The 14,648-nt window shown below is 49.2% G+C and overlaps 1 protein-coding gene across 21 annotated transcripts in view; it reads right to left on the bottom strand.

Annotated features, from left to right (window-relative positions):
- The window catches only part of NR3C2 (nuclear receptor subfamily 3 group C member 2), a 375,513-nt gene extending 362,833 nt beyond the window's left edge, over positions 1-12,680 (bottom strand). For 4 of the 21 annotated variants that reach the window (XM_089302385.1, XM_089302387.1, XM_089302389.1 and 1 more), the window contains exons 1-2: positions 7,930-8,029; positions 3,085-4,843 (exon numbers count right to left, since the gene is read on the bottom strand). In XM_089302385.1, the coding sequence (XP_089158511.1) occupies positions 3,085-4,843; positions 7,930-7,981 (1,811 nt within the window). In that variant the 5' untranslated portion in view covers positions 7,982-8,029. Of the gene's footprint in view, positions 1-3,084; positions 4,844-7,929; positions 8,037-9,254; positions 9,328-10,230; positions 10,600-11,147; positions 11,283-11,385; positions 11,465-12,546 lie in introns of those variants that run through there. The other 17 variants (XM_089302394.1, XM_089302393.1, XM_070047457.2 and 14 more) reach the window with 14 other exon arrangements.
- Between the last annotated feature and the right edge of the window lie 1,968 nt (positions 12,681-14,648).

Raw genomic sequence — 14,648 nt, 5'->3', positions numbered from 1 at the left:
GTGAATTCAACATCTCACAGAATGAGGTATTATCATCTACAATTAAGGCAAAAAGATTGAATCGTGGTATAAAAATACAAAATAAGAACCCAAGGATGAAGCTTGGATGAGGTTAAGGATGATAACATATAAATGTAAATCTAGAAAAAGATCTAGATATCATCTGATCATTGAGCCCTTTTTTTCAGAAAATGATCAAAACAAATAGGTTTGGATAATATTAATGGGGAATGATCATAGAGTATTAATATGTACAATTTCAAATAGCAGTGAAACTTTGACAGTAAGATGCTTGGGAAAGTTTTCTTAACTGCACAAAACCAAGAGCTGGAGTTGTGGTGCAGCAGGTTAAGCAACATCCCATCTCAGAGTGCAGGTTTGTGTCCTTACTACCACACTTCTGAGGAGCTCCCTGATGACACACCTACAAAAGGAGCAGTGATGACCCAAATATTCAGCCCCTTCCAACCATGTGGGGAACTGGGATGGAATTCCTGGCTCCGGGCTTTGGTCTGGTCCATACCTGGCCATTGCAGCCATTTGGGGAGTGAACCAGCAGATCAAAGCACTCTTTCTCTCTCTTTCTCTTTCTCTTTCTCTCTGTCATAACTAGACAAATCTTAAAACATAATTAATCCCTTCTATTTTAGCAAAGAGATGAAGAATTTTTGAATATTCGAGAGTAGGCATCAGACAGTACCCGCAGGACCCATGAAACCAGGGTAAGGTCAAAGTTACTGATTCATACTAGTATTTTTTTTTTTTTTTTGACAGGCAGAGTGGACAGTGAGAGAGAGAGACAGAGAGGGAAAGGTCTTCCTTTGCCGTTGGTTCACCCTCCAATGGCCGCCGCTGCAGCCGGCGCACCGCGCTGATCCGATGGCAGGAGCCAGGTGCTTTTCCTGGTCTCCCATGGGGTGCAGGGCCCAAGCACCTGGGCCATCCTCCACTGCACTCCCTGGCCATAGCAGAGAGCTGGCCTGGAAGAGGGGCAACCGGGACAGAATCCAGCGCCCCAACCGGGACTAGAACCCGGTGTGCCGGCGCCGCAAGGTGGAGGATTAGCCTATTGAGCCACGGCGCCGGCTTCATACTAGTATTTCTAAGGCTATGGGTCATTATACCATCTGGAGGCACTTCATGAGTTCAGTGTGAAAAGTACAATTATGATATTAGAATCAGACTACAGAATATAAGAATCAGTGATTTTAGATACTCTGATATTTCCATCAGAAATAACATTAGCCAAAGAAAACAGTCCTCAAAATTAAAAAAGAGAACTATGGGATTGACTGTGTAGTGTCTACATACTGAAAAAATCTGAGTTTAATTATAAGAAAATATTAAATATTTAACAAGTATTCAAATACTTTAAATATTTAAAATAGTTTGTGAAATTTCATGAAATGAAGGAAAACCAAAAGAAATGGAAATATTATGAAACTAATAGCTTGTATACAAGGCATACTAATATATCAGATGATAGTCAAAGTATTTCTCCTAAATTGGCTTACTTAAATTGTCTCAACCACCCTTGAGATGAAAACTGTTTAAGCCCTTTTACAGATAAGAAAACTAAAGTTCAGAGAGGTAGAGAGATGTGTACAGTCATCCAAAGTAATTAAGTAGCCCAGCGGAATTTTAAGCAGGGAAGTCACACCAAAAACCATCAGGCTAGACTATCTCATCTTAAGTCACTTATCAAAATAAGTGCAAAAATGTTCCTTCTGTAAAAGTAAAAGTAGTAAAACATGTTACATTTGGTTCTGAGGGCAACTGTGCTATTTCATGACCTGTGTCAGAGTTTACAATTTAAGGCAGCACTGGAATATGACTAAATAGCTCATGCTACTGAGAACTATAAGAACGTATGGTTTATGGAATGTTTACTTCCAATGAAAGCAAGAAGAGGAAGGTCTGAGCCCAGGGAAGAAAAGAATGCACAATTAAATGGCTTTGAGCCTGGGTTTCCAAAAAGAACATAATGGGAGGATGATATAGGAATACATATAATGGAATGGGCATATTTCCCACAAAAATTCTTTTAAGAAAAAATGTCCACATAGTCCTAAAAGCCAAATAAAGGGACTATATCTAGAAAATGTATTCTTTATATATTCCATAAAGGGATCATTTATCACAAGCAATACAGAAGCAAAGTCCAATGCAAGAACTCATTGCATAACTTAGAACCACCCTTTATAGTCATCTAAAACCTCTTCCTTGTTTTTTTCTAAATATATACAACACGTTATCTGCAACACGGAAAGCCAAGAGATATTTTACAGTAAATAAAGTATGCCTTCTTGCAGATATGAAAAGTTATAAATAAACCAACAAACTGCAGTGACATATTTCATTTCCAATATGAGTAAGAAAGCAAGATTGTCCACTTAGTAATTTTAGATGTGCTGAGTCTTTAAAAGCCCTCAACAGTTAAGGAAGTGATTTATTTGTATTGAAAACCACAACTTTCATATGATTAACCCACCCAAAAATGGGTGAGGGGGAGGGAAGCTGGTGGTAAGATTTGGGGTTCAATTTTATTTTTCCCTACCAACGAAGTCATTAAGAAAACGAAGGGGAAAAAGACTAGAACCACAAAGAAACTAGAACACTTTTAGCAAACCAGCCAACAGCGAAAGGAAAAAAAGAAATCTAGCACTAGTCTACTAAAGTAAATATAGTAACTGGCAGTAGAAAATAAATACTTTCCAAACACTTAAAACAGGCAATTGGAGGAATCAGGCTTTGGATTGGGGGGTGGAGTGGATACATATATGTTCCTTCAAAGTCAACACAAACATTCAGATATGTTAAGAATTTTCTGTTCTTCTAATTCTAAAAAGTAGCAACACTATGGCAACGGCGGGGGGGGGGGGGACCTAAATGACCATCCTATTTATAGCAAAAAAACTGTCAGCTGAAATGTATCTAACTGTATCAACTGTACAGATAACGCTACCCTTCAAAATCTTACAAAGCCACAATTCTTTCCACGACCTTCCAACATTATAAAGTCATGACTTTCAAATAGATAGATAGATAGATAGACAAGAGAAGGGAAAAAAAAGTTGAACTTACCTTGAAACGTTTTCTGGAATGTATTCTAGGACCGGATATCCATCACTTCTTCTAGATGACAGGTCACCGTGTGATTTCCACGACTCCACTAGGGTATTGACAGGAGGAAAGGAACTCAAGTGTTGGAAAGATTGGTCTCTAGCCGATCGTGATAAAGATATTGTACCTTGAGCACCAATCCTGTAGTGAAAGGACTGTCCACCTGAATTCACACCAACTATGGCAGACGAAGGGATGCTGGCCTCTGGGTAGTAGCTCCCATCATCCGGTTCTTGTTTAATCCCCATGGGGAATCCGCTGCCTTCACAGCTACCATCAAAGCCCGGCACAGGTGGTCCTAAAATTCCTGATAGAGAGTAGTAGTCTTTATCATCCATAAAAGAAAAATACGAGCCATCCATAAATGGAAATGGGTTTACTGTTGGATTCCCTTTAAAAGAAGTGCCAGAACACGAATGCTTGGTTGATTCTTGCTTGATTGGTACTGAGAATGGAGAATCTGGATTTATTTTGCTATTTCCTCCTAGACATGAGCTGCTGAAGGCTCCATCTGGTTCTGGTTTTATGTACTGGACAAGGTTAAGCTGGCCGGACACACCGTTGGACATGGCACTGTCGACTTCCTCAGTCTTGGGAAAAGGGACCTCTTGAGCACCTTTCTCATGTGTGTCTGGACTTGGAACCACATCCCGGCTTGCACTGGATCCAGTAGAGGAGCCAGAAGCAGTGTAGCTGAAGGCATTGTTTATAGGGCTACAGATAGATCCCACAGTGCTGGCTGTTGGGCTGGAAAGCGTGGATCTGTTATTTGTGTTGGAAGGGCTGGAAACAGAGCACCTTGAGTTGTTGATATTTGCAGGGCTAGACACAGAGGATCGCAGAATGACGTTATTAGGGCTGGAGACCGGAGATTTTACACTGCAATGGCTTGGAGGGCTGGAAATCGGGGATTTCATGCTACTTAATGGACTTGAGAGAGGAGAGCCCACGTTGCTAGCGTGCGTGGGGCTGTGCGACCTGGAGCCTCGATTTTCCACGTTAGGGGAGCATGTCAGAGGAGTTCCCTGGGTGATAGGGCTGTGCACTGGGAAGTTCCCAAAGCTGGCTGTGGTGGAGGATACAGAGTTGATGCCAGCAGGGCTGCAGACCGAAGATGGCATGTTCAGAGGGCTGCAAACAGAGGGGCTCTTTTCATGACACATGATGGGGCTTTTAACAATGGCGCGCATGACCCCACCATTCATGGAGCTCCCAGAGTCAGGCATAAATGACCTCAAGGGTCTGCTCACACTACTGAGAGTGGAAGGACGATGGCCGTTTTCTTTGTAAAATTTTACCAGCTGCTCAACATTTTGATAAATCTTGGCTGGACTTACGCTTCCTTGTTGGTTCTGTGGATCATATGTATAGTCAGCATCCCTTATGGAATCCATGTATAAACCCATAGATTCAGCTACAGTTGCTGAAAGTTCCTTGGACTCCAGCTCAGTTTTAATATCAGATGTTACAATCCCAGACCGATTACTGTCTTGCTGAAGGCAGGGGAGTAGTTCGTGTTTTTCTTTGCTGCTTCCTTGAGTACTGTTGTTTGGAATAGCACCGGAAACACAGCTCACATTGACAATCTCCATGTAGCTGCTCTCATCGGTCCTCTCTGTAGATCCCAGGGTAGATTGCTCCACAGTCTGAGAAACTTGACCCCACCGTCGTTCCATATCTAGACCTTCAGGGAGACTGTGGTAGCCTTTGGTCTCCATAGCTAACAAATTTATATTAAAAAAATTAGAGTCAGTTATAGCAATATTACTCAAAAAGATATTCCCAAATTGCATTTCTTAAGCTACAAATACAGTCTACTTATTAGAAGCAATACTTGCAATTGTAATAAAACCATTACCTTCTTGAGTGCTGATATAACAAAGTATTGTCTACAACTTGTGAAGAGGCCAGGATAAGAGAAACAATCACATAAAAATATCATAAGAGAAATAATCACACAAAACATGTTTGCTATAACACAGCCTTTAAAATTTGCTAAGAATAGTCACAAATACTTATTTAAAACTCAAAATAATCCTGGCCATGGGTGAGCCAGGCAAAAGAGGAAATTGAGGACTTAGCGAGGTGGGTGACTTATCCAAAGTGAAAAGGCCAGGTCTTTGGGGTCTCTAGATCACACAGTTGTCCATATCTAGTACATGGCCTTGTTAAAGAGAGAAAACCACATGGAGAGCCAGCATTGTGGCACAGCGGGTTAAGCTGCCACTTGTGACACCAGCATACCATATCACAGTTCGGTTTTAAGTTTCAGCTGCTCCACTTCCTATCTAGTTTCCTGCTAACGTGCTTGGGAAAGCAGCAGATGATGGCCCAACTACTTGGGCCCCTGCCACCTCCATGGAAGACCTGGACGGAGTCCCTGGCTCCTGGCCTTGCCCAGCCTTTGCTGTTGCAGTTATTTGAGAAGTGAACCAGCAGATGGAAGATTTGTGTGTGTGTGTGTGTGTGTCTGTCACCCTTCCAATTAAATGAATCTTTAAAAAAATATGGAAATGCAACTAGAGTTACCATCTTCATAAACTTACCAAGTGATTTATCATATAAGAATAGGTAGTTTTTAAATAATAAGGCTTCAGATAGATTAGTGATGAAGATACTTCAATGTCAGGCAGATCAGGACTCTTCTCTGTATTTCAATACTGGCCAGGACTTTCATGTGCTCCCTGACCAAGTGATGCCTCTGCTAAAAAGATGCCCAAACTTCAGCCAGTTTTTATCTTTAACAGCAAATGGAGCAGGTTCAAAAGGGAAATTTAGCTACACATTCAATCAAAAATATTTGCCTTGCTTCATCGTGGGCCTAAGTCACTTAATATGTAGCGATAAAATAGGCACAGTTCCCATTCCTCAAGGGACCCATACTATTGCTTTAGATATTTGAGATCATTTCAAAAAGTTAGTGGAAAAATGGAATTCAAAGCTAAGTTTATTATACTGCAAGGTAACTTTGAAATTCACGCACAGCTTCTGCATAATATCCCTTTTCCATTACCTTTTGGAAAACCTCCTGTACAACCATATCCATAAACTCTAAAATTTGATAGACTGTTTAATTATAATAGGCTCTATTTATATAACCCTTAAACGTTACACAGTTCAGTGCAGCATTATAAGCCTTTTACATATATTAACACATTTGTCTTTACAAACAACTGTATATGTCAGGTAAAAGTACTACCTAATTAACACAACGGGAAGAACTGAGGTACTGCCACCCAGCCAGCTAAGTGGCAGAGCTGGAATTTGATCCCCGGTTTCTCTCTACCCCAGAGCCTGTGGACCCTGGCACCACTAACTTTGTTGTGGAGCTCTGCCCTGTGAGAGGATTAAGCAGCATTTATGGCCTGCCCCACTGGGTGCCAGGAGCACCCTCCCTCCCCAACTGGGGCAACCAAAAATGTCTCCAGATGTCACCAAACACCCCGGGGAGGCAACATTAACTCATTCTCAGTAAAATTGTATTTGTATATTTTAATATTTTCAACCCCCCCCCCCCAATCTGTCTGTATGCACTTCCCAAACCCACTGAAGTCTGTAAACACTCTATGATCCAGTAAAGCTGATGCGGCTCCTGCCGTTCTGTCCAGAAGCATCGCCCTAGGCCTTGCATCCTTGTTCCACTTTGCAACTCACTGCCTCTATCCCCAAAACTTCTCCCTACTGAAAAAAAGTGAGGCTGGGAAATCTTTTTGCAACAGAATTTATATTAACACTGAAAAATAATATAATGACTCTACTAAATAAAGTGGGATAGGATATCACAAGGTCCTATAATGAAACTTAATGTCCAACTTGCCCAAATATTATAATTACCTCTTATTTTTCAGTATTCTACACTAGATTTTAAGTTCTGAGAAGGCAGAATCTGTTTCACCACTGTATCCCAAGTGTGCAGCATAGTACGAATGAAAAAGTTTTAAACTATTGTAATCAATATTCAATTTGTGAACATTAAAAACTACCAATTAGGTAGTATGTTTCTAATTAAAGAACATTATTCTATGAATTCCTAGTCAAAAGTAAATTTAAAAATATTGGAAAATAAATGAAATCATAAAGATTGAGGTGGCTATCTAGTAATTCCACCCAAAAAATTGATGTGGATGAAAGTCAGGTGAAAGCTGGGGAAAAAATAATAGATTTGGCCTTTTTCTACTTCACTGGAAACCCATTTAGCAACAGGTGCATATTGAGAAATACAGTAAATTTATATGCTTCTACTTCTACCTAAGAATGCTGTATCTTCCCTGTGGCAAAGATGAATGAATATATAGTTAAGGTAGAAATGTTTCAGGTCCAAATTCATTAACACCACAAGAAACATGTCTATTTGTGTTCAAAACAGAATACCTTCTTTGTATCTCACCTTCCCCTACCCCTACCACACACACATACACACACACACACCCAAACTCACATTCTCTCTGGAGACACACTGCCTCATCATCCACCCAAATGTCCCACAGTTACTCTGGCCTCTGTACCTTATCAACCAAAAGCTCTCCATTGGTACGCTCCTCTTCTTTCTGAATTCTTAAGCAACAGGGCTCTCTGCCCTAACTCTAAAGGCAGAGCTGCACATAGACCTCTCTCCAAAACTTTATCTGCTCAATTGTCTTTTGGGAAGAGTATACACTAGTTTCCCATCCCCACCCCCCCAAGTTTTACAGTGTACATTAGTATGCTATACCCCTAGAGGAGTCTCTAGTGCCCAAACCTGTTTACTTTGCAACCCAGCACCCACTACATAACTTGGGCAAGGCACCCTTTTCACCAAACACTTACTAATAGTCTGGGGCACACTTTGCCTTGCTCTGCTCTCCAAAGCCTGAACCATATCCCAGATCTGTGGAAGACTGTGAATGCCAAGGTACCTTATCAGCTAATATCATACAGCTGATCACAACCTTCCACGCTCTAGTTAGCTAGCCTGGAACTCTCTCAATAACAGCATACATGTGACATTATTGACAGCACCACCGTTCAGGAATTTGCAACAGGCTTTGCTGAAATCCAAATGAGCCTCATTTGAGGTATTCTCATTTACCAACCTGATGCAGCTCTCAACAAAGGGAAGAATGGAAAGGGTGGAGACAAATACAAAAGAATGGAGGACATCTACCATCTATGTGGCTTCCACAAGAAACATTTTTACAACCAGACTTTTTTGGAAAAAAAAATTAAAAGAACTACTGAAATACTTTATGCTGAATTCTTCCTATTCTGCTAATGAGCCTTTTCTGTAAACAACTAGATCAGGTTAGGAATGTATGTCCTATGTTGTCCAGGAAACTGGGACTGTCTTTTTGGAATTGGCAAAATGGCCATGGCTTGAGCAGTATTTCAGTCAACTGGGACTTGCTAGTGAATACTGAAAATACTAGTTGATGAATATGATCGTCATAGCACTTAATATCCAGAGAGTAAAGGGGAAGTTTTTGTTTCTCAGATGAGCAGACAGTAGTATACAAATCTTGCTCACATAAAATTGGTCTTGTCTGCCTTATGATGAAAAGTATTCCAGAGACTCTCTTGGGATGAAGACAAAAACCATTATGAATCCTTAATTTTCTTGCGCATGGCCTCTCCCCCAAACATAAAGGAAATTCACAGAAGGAAAAGCTCTGATTGAGATTCTACTTTAAGCCACAGGCTCATATGTGCTCTGAAACACTATTTTTACAAAGGAAAACTTGACTAAAAATTTATGTTGTATACTTTGTGTTAAAGTGCCCTTTTCCATAAGGAAGTAGTTCTGGTTGTCTTTTTTTTGAGGAATATTAACAAAGGCCTTTCCAAATCTGCATTTTATCTGAAAACATTTTCACTTTTAATATCCCCCAAAGCAGAGTCTCACATTAGAAGCATCATTTTCAACAGCTACTTCACCGTAATATGGCACCTTAAAAAAGAATTTCACTATCGTCTCTACCTTGCAGAACTGCAAAAGTTCATTGTATGTAACTTTTAATTTTTTTTTTGTCATTCCTGGCTACGGAACTCTGATAATTCTCTTTTCTAATGAGGTAAATGACAGAAATCTGCCCCAAGGTCACCTAAGGGTGGGAGAACCAGTCAGAACCGGGCACACCTGATTTCTATTCACTCACCTAATTCACTGAGCCATCCGATCTTTCCAAAATCCCCAAACAAAACTGTCTCCCTTGGAGTGAAAAGCTCCACTTCAGCTTGTTAAAAAAAAAAAAAAAAATCCCTCCTTAAGCGTTTCCATGATAGCAAGCCATTATGTCAAACATAAAATTAAAACTTCACAGCAAGATTTCACAGATGGAGAATGCTGTTATCATTACTATGTAAATATCATCAATAACTGCACCTAGAGAAATGGCAACACACAATGTCTAGAAGCGATTTGCTGCATCTTAATATTCGGCCGTTTCAGAAACTCGTCTGCTATCAGAAGTTTTCCTAACTCCTATGCTACAATAGACCATCACAGCTGATGGTGCCATAAGCCACTATGATTTCCACCTGGTCTTTCCAAAGTCAGTCAGAGGAGCCACGCACCTAAAATTCACCAGTAGGCTAAGGATGCCACCCAAAGCAGCTGCATCCCTGCTCATATGCCCTGAGAATTCCAACTGATGACACAGAAAGCGTAGCCTCTCTCCAGAGTTGGCAATATTCGGGAACCTCTCGCCCGCCCACCGCACCTAGCAGGGGTACCTCTCCTCCAGCTGACCCTACGCCGCTACACCTCCGGCCGCGACGTGCGAGCTCCCGCGATGGACAGAGGCCAGAAACACTCAATGCAAACGTCCTTTAAAGACTGTACAGGGAAAGCCTGTACCCGAAATTCATCTCTGGGAAAAGGGCAGGGCGGCAGACCTCCCACTGCCAGCGGCGGCCGAAGGCTGCTCGTTAGAGGGCATTTCTCCAAAGTGGCCAAACTTTCCCAAAATAGTCCTCTGGCGGCCAAAGGGGGGGAAAAAGTGGGAAACCAAAACAAAACAACAAGCGCACGGCGCGGTGCCGACCGTGCCTCCGGATTACGCAGCCGCTTCTCCCTGCAAAGTGCACGCTCCCGCGCCGCGGCCGCACGCCCCGCTGCGCACCCCTACACACCTGCCTCGGCCGGGGTCCGTCTCTCGCCGTCTACCTGTTGCAGCGCTTGCCACCGCCACGACAGCCCTACTGCGGAGCCCCCCGAAATCCAACCACATCCAGGCCAGCGAGCGCCGCTCTCCCTGCAGCGGGAGAGCCCGAGGCAGCTGCGCTCTCGCACCCAGGTGACTGCACGGGCTTCCTCGGAGCAGCCTGAAGTTGGCTCGCGTCTCCCGGGCCCAATGACACCCCGAGCGCGGAGGGGCTGAGAGGAGGGGGCAGGGGCAGGGCCAGGGCGGGCAGAGGAGGGAGGGAGGGAGGGAGAGAGGGCGGGCGAGAGCCCGGAGGGGGAGTGGGCCAGCTGGAGGGCCGGCCCTTTTAAAAACGGGTCACATGTCCAGATAAAGTTCAGGTTGCTATCCCGCCCCCCTGCGCCCTTCCCATTGGCCCGGAGGGAAGCAGGGCTCCACGCTGCTCGGGCCAGGCTGGCTCCTCATTGGACAAGCCGAACTGTCAGTCACCGGGCGGGCGACATGACTGATACAAAGTTGCTGCGACACAGCCTGGACCCGGCAGCTTCCTTAAAGCTGCAGCTGCGGCGGGCGCTTGGGCTGCCGGGCGGTGGCTACAACACCAGGCACCCTGCGCACGCCGACCCCCGCCCCCTGTCTCTCCGCTGCCCCAAACTTGCCCACGCCCGCCCCGGCTCTCCTGCCGGCCCGAGGGCTGCGGGAAGTGTGGCGACGCGGAACAAGTCCGTTTTTTTTTTTTTTTTGGCCGCCAACAGTCAAGGTGGTGTCCCCTCAGGCTCTCCACCTGCAGCGCCAGGTGAGCGCCAGCCGGGCCCCCGGCGCCGCGCCCAACGTCCACGCGCCCGGGGAGAACTCCGGGTGGGCTTGGCCGACCCCCGAGGTCCGTCTCCCAGCCCCGGGAGTTACCTCGGCGGAACAGCCGTCACCTCCTCAGCCGGCAAACGAGAGGATCGCGTTCACACTCGATTTGAATTTCCTGGTTTGAACCATGCAGAACCGGGCGATTTCCGCGCACCCAAAGCCCTTTAAACACGGCCTTCCTCCTGCCCCCACCCCCGCCGCCACCCCAAAAGCCAAAGAAAAAGTGCCAGGTTCAGAACAGCCGCGGCTGCCCCCCCCCTTAGAAAATTGTTGTCGTACTTACTACTTTAGTATTGGATTTTTCCACTAGTTCAATTCAACCAAAAAAAAAAAAAAAGCTTATCACCGAGGATAGTCTACTTCATAATGGGTGGAAGGGGGCGGGGGCGCGCATAATTGGGAGAGAGACGCGAGGAGTGGGGGAGGAACCCAACAGTTTTCTAAGGATCGAGTGTCTGCACGCAGAAATTCCGGTTTCCCTCCAAACGCCCCCACCCCGATTCTCCGCCCGCCCACCCCAGCGCTGCAGTTACTAAGCAAAAGCACGGGCTCCGTAACTTTGATTTCAGGGGACTTTGAGGCTCCGCGTACGAGGCTCCGTTTCAGGCTCCCGCTGGCCCGGAGTCAGCAACCGTGACGTACACCCCTAAATCTGGTCCCCCTCTGGCCCGCGGCGCCCCGCAGGCCGGCGGCCGCAGCTGTGCGGCTCCCGCCTCGCCCTAGCTGGGCGCCCGCCGCCGCCGCCCTCCGGAGCCGGGGCGGGGGCGGGGGTACCCTAGCCCCAAGGTCCCTCCTACTCCTTACGGCTAATCCTCGGGATCCCCGACCCCGACCCCAGGGAGACGCGAACTCTCTGCTGCCCGGGTCGCCAACTCCCTGGCTTTTGCAGGGGTGACAGCGGCGGCGCCGGCGAGCGGATCCCGACCCCCACCACCACCACCCCCGACTCCGGCGCGCCGCAGCCCCCGCGCCCGGGAACACCCTCAAAGCGTCCCAACTTTCCCGCGGGGCCCTCCGTCACGCGCGCTCTGCCGGCCAGGCGGACAGTAGCGCATCGATCGCACACGGCAGTGCGCGGGCGGCCGGCGGGCAGGAGCCAGGGGGGGGAGTCCGGGACTCAGCGCCGGGCACGTGAGGTGTTGCCGAATTATGCATTATTAAAGGCCTGGACGTGTCTCTTGGACTAAGTTTTTACCTCCTTTGGGGAGGGCCGGTCTCGCCCTGGATCTCAGGTTCTAGCCAAATCTAGGTTAGAACGGTGCAGGGGCAGCCACCACGATCGCTCGCTCGCCCGCCTGCCCGCCCGCCTCCCAGCACCCCTGTCCCGAGGCGGCCCCGCGGGTCCCTCGCCTCTGGGCCCGCTGCCCACCTCGCCCCGTGCGCCCTCTGCGCGGACCCTGCCTTGCCCAGGGCCGTCAGCGAGAGTGACTGTCGCTGCACTCACCTTTTCTAGGACATGGTGGGGAGGCTGGGGCGGGGGAGGGGGCAGCGAGACTCCCGCCGCCGCCGCCGCCGCCGCCGCCGCCGCCGCCGCCGCCGGCGAGTCCGGTATTAGCGGATCGGCGGCGAGGATGGAGAGGATGAGAATCCCGGCGGCGCCCTGGAGACGGTGGGTAGAGCAGTAGAGCAATCGTATGTTGTTACCCCCGCGAGAGGCAGCGAAACGGCGGCGCCAAAGCGCGCAGAGGGGACCGCGGGCACCCGCCCGCCCCCAGCAGCGGCGGCGGCGGCGGCGGCGGCTGCGGCCGGCCGGGCCTCAGGCGGGCTCCTCTCCCGGGGTTGCGCGTCCGCCAGGCGTGGAGCGGCCCCGGGAGCCCGCGACTCCGGCGGGATGGACGCGCGCCGGCTGCCCCGCAGCGCGGCTCTCGGCGCGCCCCTCCGCTGGCCCCGGGGTGGCGGGTGACAGCTCGGGCGGCCCGCTCGCGTGTGTGAGGGGGCGGCCGCAGGGGGAGCCCGCGGCACCGCGGCCCCCTCCTCGGGTCACACCCTCGCCAGTGGGAGGGGGACAGTACGCATTGGGCCGGCGATCGGTGGGAATCGGGGCTGGGGGCGCCCGCGGCTGCCCTCCCAACCGAGGCCACAGCCAGCCAGCCTAGAGGCTGAAGGAATCGGGGACCCAAATGCAAGGATCTTCTCCAGTCCTTTCCACGCCCCCCCCCAAGTCCGGCCCTGCCTTCGCACCCGGCTTCAGGTGCACTTGCCACCCTCGGGGGCGGCGGGGGGCGGTAGGGAAAAGTTTCAGTGCCTGCTCCCCCACTTCCCACCCCACCAGTCCGCTGCTCCGCCCGCCTCTCTCGGGCTCGCCGAGCCTCTGCCCCACCCCCACCGTGGGGGGGCGCCGCGGAGGGGCCGGGTGTCTGCGCACGGGGGCGTGCAGGGAGAGTGGCTAAGAGCGCGGTGGTGACCGGTCCCCGGGCTCCGTGACAGCGGCTCCGACGCCCGCGGCGGCAGCTGCCCGGCCTCGAACGCCGAGCACCCCCCCACTTCCCGCGCCGCGCGCCCCCGCGCCGCCCCGCGCGCCTCCGCGCCCTCGCGCCCGCCCGGGCAGACACCTACGCAGACGCGAAAGTGAAAGGGGGCGGCGGAGCCCGGCGGGCGGCCGGCGGCGCGCAGGGCGCGGGAGGATGGAGCGGGCAGTCGCGGTCCCGGGTTTCTCTGGCTGCGGGCGCTCTGCGGGGCTGCCCGCCGCCCCGGGGCGCCCGGAGCGTCCCGGGAGTCCCACGTTTCTGACCCCGCGGCACAGCGATCACCCCATCAGGGGATGTGCGTGCCTCTGTGTGTGTGTGTGCTAGGGCGCGCGCGTGTATCCATGTACACTCGCGGGTGTGCGCGGTTCGCTCCTGCCCCACACGCGGACACCCTCGATGAGGAGGACGATTGGGGGGCGGTTGGAGGGCCTGGGCGCCTGGACCTCTGACAGCCTCCCTGGCGTGCCGCCCTTCGGGGTTCACCGCACACACCCCCTTTCTGGCTTAACACTTCTCTTTCTACAGTTTCCTACAGAGTCTCATGACCCCCCTCCCTACCTCCACCCCTGCTTCTCCGGGGTCTTTCCCGCTTTGTTCCTAAATAGCTGTGAAAGTTGCTAATCCCTTCCCACACAGAGCCTTGTTAAACACGGAGCTGCCCCGTTAGAACAATCTCTCCCATTCTTCAGCCCCGTGCCCGCCATCCGAACACCCGGCTTCCCCTTGCCCCTGCACCCACGCAGTGCTGGCACCACTCCGTTTGTAGAGGGCTCGAGGTGGCTTTTTGGCTTCCAGCAAAGCTGCCTTTTGCCTGAGTCTTAGTTACAGGAATGGCACCTTATGTTCATATTTGGGACTCTTTTTCCTGTATCTTAGGTGAGAATAAAAAATATGTAAATGATCTATTTTCATTTTTTTAAACATTAACAATGAATATTCGGTGAATTTTAAAAGAACCAATGGGCACTATGCCGATGTCTCTCCAAACTGAATTTGGAAATGCATCAAAAATAACGTGGGCTGACATGGGTGGATTGATAAAAGGGACAGAGGGATAGATTTGTGACAAAGATCTCTG

This window comes from Oryctolagus cuniculus, chromosome 8 (assembly GCF_051225735.1).
Source record: "Oryctolagus cuniculus isolate XC-2025 breed Fujian yellow rabbit chromosome 8, ASM5122573v1, whole genome shotgun sequence".
NCBI classification, from domain to species: Eukaryota; Metazoa; Chordata; class Mammalia; order Lagomorpha; family Leporidae; genus Oryctolagus; species Oryctolagus cuniculus.
The sequence above is the reverse complement of the archived record's forward strand: the minus strand, read 5'-3'. Positions and strand labels throughout refer to the sequence as shown.